At 36.1% G+C, this 9,379-nt stretch overlaps 1 protein-coding gene across 1 annotated transcript; it reads left to right on the top strand.

The window, feature by feature from the left end:
• The first annotated feature begins 2,217 nt into the window (after positions 1–2,217).
• Positions 2,218–9,057, top strand: LOC107816548 (uncharacterized). Its single transcript, XM_016642272.2, has 6 exons — positions 2,218–2,653; positions 4,881–4,934; positions 7,453–7,533; positions 8,048–8,117; positions 8,233–8,321; positions 8,743–9,057. Exons 1-6 carry the CDS (start codon positions 2,477–2,479, stop codon positions 8,875–8,877), a joined length of 606 nt encoding a protein of 201 aa, XP_016497758.1. The 5' UTR covers positions 2,218–2,476; the 3' UTR covers positions 8,878–9,057.
• Positions 9,058–9,379: the final 322 nt, after the last annotated feature.

The following is a 9,379-nucleotide window of genomic DNA, read 5'->3' on the forward strand; positions in this document are numbered from 1 at the left end:
CGTGTGGCACGCCGTCCACTTATATATAATATTATGGGATCGTGTGGCACGCCGTCCACTTATATATGATATTATGGGATCGTGTGGCACGCCGTCCACTTATATATGATATTATGGGATCGTGTGGCACGCCGTCCACTTATATATATATATATCATGGGAACCCGAGTCTCTTCTGCTTATTTCCGATATTTCATTTTTATCTGTTACTCCCCGATAGCATGTCCCCTCCTAGCTTTACTTTGTGTTATCTTGTTATTGTTTTCTTGCACTTGTATATATATATTTGTACAGGTTAATTGTGGTAGGTCCTGTCTAGCCTCGTCACTACTTCGTCGGGGTTAGGCCAGGCACTTACCAGCACATGGGGTCGGTTGTGCTGATGCTACACTCTGTGCATTTTTGTGCACAGATCAGGGAGCAGCTTTCGGACCTCAGCAGTAGGACTTCTGGGAGCTATCTTCAGTCCAGGGACTCTCGAGGTAGCCTAGCTGGCGTTCGCAGACCGAAGTCCCTTTCTATGTTTTTCGTTTGTTCATCTTGTATCAAACAAACATGATGTATTTCCTTTCAGACATTGTTTGTAGTATTCTGTAGTAGTCCGTGAGCTAGTGACACCAGACCTTGGGTAGTGATGTGTATTAAACTTCCGCACTTTTGGTTTTCAGTTGCTTTAGATTTAAAGTCTTCCGCTTAAATTTTGTCTCGTTTATTATATTGTATGAAAGAAAGTAGGAAAGGTGTTTTAAATATTTGGCTTGCCTACCTCCGATAGTAGGCGCCATCACGACACCCGATAGTGGAAAATTCGGGTCGTGACAATTTAACTCATGTTGTACATAACATGAAAGAAACTTTTCAGCCTTTAGCCCATTATTAAAGACACACTTTTAGGGTTATTATTATTATTATCTTCTTTCTTCTTTCCCAGCACACCAAATTCTCTCTCATTGCCTCTTGCTTCTTTCTTTCTAACCCACATAGATCCCTCACCCTCTCTTAACCTAGCCCCCCGCTATTCCCCCTCCTTTACCCCCTACGCAGTTCTGCCATCAATGGCTCGAAGAAGGCTCGGGCTCCTACTCCGTCGTCCATGGTAGCAAGCAGAAGAATATTGAAAATTTTTGAAAGAAAAAATGAAAATACACACAGTTCTGAAAATAAAATAGCTCTCAAACTTGATTTGCACCAAAAAATAACCACTAATTTTGGAAGATTTTGAAGTTTGAAGTTCTGCTCATTATTATTATGACCTTGAGGTCTCGAATCTGAAATTGGGTGTATCTTATCTATGTGTTGAATTCCGAATCGTTGGCACAAAATTGTTAACTTATTGACGAGTTGAATCATCCAATACCTTCTACTACAACTCGAGGCTTGGATAAAAAATCATAACTATGTAGTAGTTTGTATCAACACTGTATAATAGTGTATAATTGTATATATGGATATACAAACACCTCTTATACACTATTATACATGTTTATTCAAGTTAATACATTATTTACAGTAAGTGTAGTGTTGGACATTCTATGTTTTCTAGTGGAAATATTGTATAAGTGGTGTTTATATACACTTATACAATATTGTATAATTGTGTATAAATGTGTATATTTGTGTATAATGTTGTATAATTATATATTTTTCAGTTTATAAGGAATGTATATACATTGTCAATGTGTAAGAGGCCTTTACGGAAGTTTGACACTTCCTTCTCTTCTTCTTTTTCGTGTACGTGGTGTATAAAAAAGATTTTGTACGCGTTGGAGGGATTCTACAATTCATTTACCAAGTTTTTATTTTTCTTTTATCCTGTTGGATTGCTTCAGCAATTGCACATAAAAGTGATTGAATTTCTTACCTTTAGATAATTCAGAATGAGTTGCATTGTGGTTGATTTGCATTCTTTATCTAATGCTTAATAATCAGAGGAAATCAAGAGAATGAAAACAACTGGTTATATAAAGAGGGAGCAATAACCGTAGTTGATTGTGTGAAATAAGTTGTATTTCGGGAATTAATCTATTATTTTTGGACTATAGATTTACAAAGTGGTATCTAAGCTATTATGTTGCAAGTCATGTGTGTGAGTTGTATTTATGTGAAATTATCCCTATGAAATAGCGTACAATTTTTATTGAACTCTGAAAATAAAATTAATTGAAGAAATTACAGCATAGGTCGATACTAGCTCCTGGAACTTTGGACGTTGGAGGCTAATAAGCGCCGCCGCTATTGTCCTTATACCCCTAACCCCTCCTCTCTTCATCCTCCTGGAACCTTCCCGAATCAGCAAACAGATACCCTAAAACATCATTACTACTATTTAAAGCGGAAAACATCATTAAATAGTACCTTTGACCCATTGTCTTTCTTTCTCTGACCCTTACCTTCACTGCATCTAAATCCATTCCCTTATTGCAATTTTTAGATCCTTCATTGTTATAACCGGCGGCGAGTAATTTAGTTGAAGGGAATGGAGGGAGGTGCAGCAGCAGAGAAACAGAATGAAGCTACAGCGTCTTATACTTATTGGGTGAGGGAGGCGACACGAGATGCTGCACCTTTACCTCTTCCTAAGAAGCTCACTTCTCAGGACCTCAACAATCAAGCCAATAACCCACAAACCCACCTTGGGTCCGCCTGGAATCGGGTATGACTTACCCCCTTCGTTTCTTCATAGTTTGGTAGAATGATTATCTTTTTATATTGTTTATTATTCAGTTCTGGATCAAGGGCGGATGTAGGTTTGTGACAATGGTCGAGTAGAAAGATCAAATTTGATTTTAATCAGTTTAGGATAAGGGGCGGATGTAATTCACTGCTTTTTTGCTCTCTTGAAATCAAGAATGTTAATGTAGTTACATGTTCAAAATATATTCAGACTCATTATATTTGAGTAAGTGAATATTAGAGAATTTCATAATATTCATTAACGTATGTCATTGTATTCTCGGAGATACTTGTTTTGTTAGGTGTACGGAATAATCACGTATCATGTTGTTGGTAGCTCATGACTCCTACATCTTAGCCCTTCTTGTACATTGCTAGTGATACAAGTGAATAAGAAGATTTCTCTCTTATTACATGCTTGAACTCTATATTGGTCAGAAATAGTTTAAAAGATATACGTTTATTTTTGCTCTGTACCTGTTGTCGCAAAAGACCAGTGAGAATTCAGATCCACTTGCTTAAAATCGTGGATGAGCCTCTATATAGGATTATGCTGGCATCTGATGTTGTATCTATGTGCATATGCAAAATGTTGGTGTACACCAACTATAGAAAACTTCTCAAATATGTAAGACTTCTGGTCTTTGCTAAGTTATAACAAGTAAATGTAGAAGTGTTGCTCTAAGTTCTGATATAGTCTGTGCTTTTCAGTGTTTCTACAGTTGCTTACAGAAAGGTCATAGCTTTGTTGACAAAATAAATTCTGGTGTGTCATTTAATCAGACTTCTTTAGTTACCTGGGGTTCATGCAATTGTGTAAAGATTTGATGATGGGACGCAAGAAATACTGAACTTTTCCTAACACTGAAGAATATTTAGTGGCCCATGAGGTTTACAGACTATTACTTGGATAATTTTACTTTTTAAATTTTGACATAATTAAAGATGTTTCAGCGGCTTTCACATTGCTCACTGTATTCAGCTTTTGCGAGGCTGTACTGGTGTGTTGAGGAGAAAGATATAATGTATCATGAAATCTAGGATACAAAAGGAGAAAAAGATAGATGGATATTGGAGAAGCCTCCCAACTCCAAGTCCTAAACTTAGCCCCTTGATTTCGTTCCTCGACACATAACCATTTAAGACAAAATCCTTGCAAGATAAATCTGAAGTAGTTGTGAGAGAGAAATATGTGATGGAACATTGAGAAACACTTTTTGCTTGTGAAGTGAACCTAAAAGTAAATGATGACATTTAATTTGGAATAGAGGCAGTGCAAAATGGATTCTATATTTTTAGTTTGCCAAAATGTCCTAATGTGTATTTGACTAGAGGTAGCGAAATAGTTTCAAGTTCATTAAATAATTATGTCATTGGGATTCACAGGAAAGGAACCTACATTACTTCCTGCACATCCCTAATCATAAAAATTGCATACTAAATTTTTGAACAGTACCTTCTATATTGAACTCTGTCTGTGATGAAGCCAGTCATAACAATGGATAATTAGCGTATTTGAGCTCAAATAACACCAGAAACTGGCTTGTTCTTTTGCCCCTAGGGCTTTGGTCTAGTGGTAAGAGTGCAGAGAGTGATGTGTGGGTTAGGCGCATGTCACGAGTTTGAATCGTCACACAGACAAAAGTCCGGTACTTTAGTGGAGAAGGGTGGAAGGACCGATCCATTGTTCACCGAGTTCAAACCGTGTGCCACTGGTTCTCGGGGATTTCTCGGTTATCAAAAAGAAAAAATGGTCTAGTTCTATCAACCCAAAAAGCACCCAGTGGTTAATTGTGTTAACTCCAAGATAAATGAAGCAGGCTGTCGGCTTATTACCATGCTGAGGTGATGAGACTAAGGGGCTAGGCTAGTTTAGACAACTGAGATTAAAAGAAAGTATAGCAGAGACATTGAGGGAAAGCTGGTAGCTGGGGTTTTAAGATGTTATCTGCCATTATTTCATTCCGATTTATCCCCTTCCCCTGCCCAAAAAGAAAACAAACAATAATAATAATAATAAAGATAAATAAATAAATAGAATAGAATCTTTTCATAAAAAAGGAAGGTAAACAGATAAGTTAGTACCAGGAAAACCAACAATACTGAAGGGAAACAATTCATGACATATGGTTTTTCAGTGTTTGTTTCTTCTGATTGATTCAGTTGTATCGTGTATTCTCATGATAATTGTTACTTTTCTTTTGCAGGCTGGAACATGGGAGGAGAAAAATCTAAATAAATGGGCAAATGATAGAATCAAGGTATGAGCTTCAGTATTCTTCCCTTCATCACGTTTTGGAGTGATACTGTTTTAAAAAAATTTCATGGAATTGCCTCTTCCTATGACCTACAACTCTGGTTTCACGACTAATGAGCTCTGTGATCTAGTGGAATTGTCTCTTTGGAAGATTTGATTGGTGCTTCTTAAATAAATGTTTACTAAATTTGGTAGAATAGTAAATAAGTTTTGAGTAAATTATCTTTATGATAGGCAGCGGAAAATGGGCTTACATGATCTGATTGGTTCCTTGTGCCCGAATTATCAAAAATAAGTTTCATGTTTCAAGTCCCTCCTTGCTGTTGCCAAAATCTGAAAGTCTAAACTGGACATTGAGTCCAATGCTAAACCATGTAGCACTAGGATTGAGTTACTCTTGAAGGCCATTAATAATAGCAAATAATATGGACGACATTATTCGCTGCAAATAAGAAAGACTAGTACCTATAGACATCATGTAATTTGTGAATGTGATGGAGTTGTGAACTAAAAGAGGGGAACAATGCTATTTCCTACAAGTTAGTTCCTACTTGTTGCCATTACTCTTTTTCATTCTTTCTCTAGTCGAGGGTCTATCGGAAACAGCCTCTCCGCCCTTCCAAGGTAGGGGTGAGGTTGCGTACATCTTACCTTCCCCAGATCCCACTTGTAGGAAATCACTGGGTTTGTTATTGTTGTCCTACAAGTTAGATTACTTTTGCATTGATCTTATGTTCCTTTTCCTTTAAATGTGTAATTATGCAGTGGGAATCTTTGGATGCTCTGTTTATGTTATCAAGCTAGTAGCGCTTAGTCTAGGTTCTGGTTGCAACCCCTAATTTATTTTGTTTTTTTTTGCAACAAAAAAATCGGCTGTGTGAATATAAGTTCCATCCACCAACAAACTGTTTATGCGTCTTTTTTTAAATGTTTCTTCACAGTTGTTTGACTTGTTCTCTGAAATTGCACGGTGAATGGCCATGTATGATGTCATGATGCTTGATTTCATGGCTTCCATAATGCCCGTCATAAATCTATTACTAATATGTGCATGTTCATTTACACTATACAAATTATTTGAAGTTTCCAATATTTATGTTGAAATGATTTTTCTACTTTTAACATGACAAAATGAGATCTAATAGTTCGTAAAGTACTACTCTCTCAGTTCCAATTCCTGTGGGCGTTGATTGGGCACGAAGTTTGATAAAGAAAGGAAAACTTTTGAAACTTGTGTTGTAAAATAAACCATGGATATTAATGTGGCCCTAAATCATTTCATTTAGGGTAAAATAGGAAGTTAAAATTAGATTGTTATTAAACAAGGAAGTTTGACACTCTTTTTGGAATAGACTAAAAAGGAAAGTATGACACATAAATTGGGAGAAAAAGAGAGTATCTCTCCTTGTAACTATGCAAGTCCCTAACCTTTCTTAGGAAACTATTGCAATACTTTTGGATGTTCTATGGAAATATTAGAACCGTAACACTTTTAAAGTTATGTGACTGGTTGTTCTCAAATACTTTCTCCTTACAGCTATCACAAGTTTCTAGCCTTTCTTACGAAAGCAGAAATAAACTTGTCTTTGGATGTTTGGTGGAAAAATGTAGAAAAATCTTAGACTATTACAAGTAGTGAAATATTGAAAAGGTAATTATTTGCAAGTTCATCGAAATATGAATGAATCATATTGCTTTTCATTTAATTCAACATAGTATCATAAGCTCGTAATGCTAAAAGATTCTGTAATATAATTCATAGTCGTTCTGATACTTTTAATTCATATCTAAGTTGCTCGGACACGGGTGTGGGTGTCCGACACGGGAAATCTAGAGGTCTGATCCTTCGAGATGTAAATTCTAAGATTTGAGGATACAGATTCTAGTACGGATACGGGTGCGGGGATCCGGCTAAAAATAATTCTAAAAAAAAAAATCTATATTATGAGAAATTTTGTGGAATACTTACGTATAACTTGTAAACTGTAGATTTCTTTTTTATTCTCAAGTTGTAGATAAGTAAAGGATTGATTTCCTAGATAATGTAAGCTATTTTCTTCAAATTTACCCTATTTTTGATTCTGATTTCGGGAATCAAATTGTATCTCGTCTCAAAATTTTCTGTCCTGGTCAAAATACCCAAAATTGTTTGACTAGATCTAGTACGAAAAAACTTTTATCCACGCCCATACTAGTGTCATGTCGACGCGGGTGCGCGTGTCGGAGCAACTTAGATTCATAGGGAACTTTTTTGACGCATGTTATGAATCTATGGTGTGCCTTCTTTGTATGTCTTATCATATTTTCTTATTATTGCTTGTATTAGTTAATTCTTTTATGAATGTTTTATGTTAGAAAATTTTACAATTCCTTTTTTTTATGTTGAAAATATTCTGAATAGTTTCAACTTTTATTATGATAAGAAACTTATTACTGAAATCGAAAGTCCGAACCATATATGTGTGTGTGTATGATATGTAGGCATGTATACATCTATGTTACCTGATTCTTTTGAATGGCAGGAGCTGCTAGTATCTGTGGGATCACTGGAGTATTCTGGGGGTAGAGCAGAAGTAGCCGAAGTAACACGATGTTCTGGTGATGTGAGTGCTTTTTTTTTTTTTATGCCTAAAGTAGTTTGCTATTTGAGGTCGATATTAGGGAAACAACATAAGATTTTTTTTTTTTTTTGCATTCCCTCTCTTTTACTTTCATCTTCTCTTTTCTCTTTTTAATTTTCCAGAGACAATGATATGGAGAAGGTGAAAACGTACTAAGTATCTTAAACCTACCTAATACTGTTACATGGTTTTACACTATGGCTTGCATAATTTGCAGGATCTTAGCAAGGGGAGGGGATCTAATATAGAGTTTTATGTGCCCAAAGTGTTTAGGAATCAAGAATTGGTTGTGTTCAACAGTTTCCTCTCTTCGAATCTGTTTAATTTATCAGAGTATTTACAAATAAATTGTAAACGAACTTAAGCCAAGATGATGTGATATTGCCATACACTTGTAACCATCCACTTCCACTCTCATGACATATGTGGTATATTCTGCAGCCTTGAGCTTTGTGATTTCTATTTCTTTGCTCATAATGTTTGGGTGACACAACAGGCATTCTTGGTGACTGTACGAAATAAAAAGCGTGTTGGCTACACATACGAGCTGACAGTCAAAGTCAAGGGTATTTCTTTCTCTTTGAAATCTGTTTCTTGAAGTCTTATCCGTTTTAACTTTCTATTCTTTCCGCCGTTCTTCTGTTTTCATTTGATAAGCAAATGATGTTATACTGTAATTAGGGGAATGGCTTGTCGGAGCTGAGAAGAAGGTGGTCAAAGGCCATATAGATATACTGGAGTTCTCATTTGGTGAGCTAGATGATCTGCAGGTACTTGCTAGATATGTGTTCATACTTTCATAAAAGAAATTAAGAGCAAGTTGGAAACTGATGTACATGGTGGTATGAGAATGGTTTTGTTGATAAACGAAAAGCTATCACTGCTCTTCATTGTTCAGACCAATTTTCTCTGGTGTATACAGTTGTAGTCTGGAATTGTACGAACTTTAGTCTTTTCTAGATAGAAAAGCGAATAGCTATATTTTTCTTAATGCAGTAAAGGTAAAAGAAACACAATATTAACTTATTGTTCTTTCTTGCAACTCTGGAAATTCAACAACCCCTTTCCAGTACGTGTGGCCTCTTTGCCTTTTCCAAACAACACTCCAGGGCAAAAGAAAGAGAAAGAAAAGATGTTCTAATGTATTTAAAAGGAAGCAAGTTGTGACCAACCTTTATTCTTTATTTGTAGATTGAAGTGAAGCTTAGTGAAGACAAGGATCTTGAACAACAAGACAAGCAGCGGATAAAACAGGATATGAAACAATTTCTGAGACCTCTTCGGGAAAAATTGCTTCAGTTTGAGCAGGAACTGAAAGAGTTGTAGTGTGCTGTCGCGTCTGGTACTATTTTTAAAGCTTCTTTTTTAATCACCCTAAAGTGCTTGTGGTCTGTAGTCTTGGACTAGTGTTCCTTTGACTGGAAATTATCACTTCAGCTTGTATTAGTAGAATGCAGTACACTCCAGGAAAATTAATTAAGAATCTTGGGACTTGGGCCTATTTGATGCTGGTGGTCTTGGTGACTATTTCATCTTAATTTGATATTTTTAGTGCACGACTGTGAAGGTGTCTAGAGTGTCTTAACTCAAAAGCTTAAGACAGTTCGTCAAGACATTTTAAACCCTATTGGAATATTTTACATAACTAATGAGGGACGAGTGTGTGCTCTCACTCACTTCCACACGCGTGACTTGATTGTAGGATTTACACGTGGACTTTTGTTTTGTTTTTTCCTTTTCGTTTTTGCTCTTTTTTTAATATTAAGAAGGCTGAAGAATGGACCTGAGATATAGAGAACAAGGATGAAGAGTGGCCTGAAGCTGAGGA

The sequence above is a fragment of the Nicotiana tabacum genome, chromosome 11 (assembly GCF_000715075.1).
Source record: "Nicotiana tabacum cultivar K326 chromosome 11, ASM71507v2, whole genome shotgun sequence".
NCBI lineage: Eukaryota > Viridiplantae > Streptophyta > Magnoliopsida > Solanales > Solanaceae > Nicotiana > Nicotiana tabacum.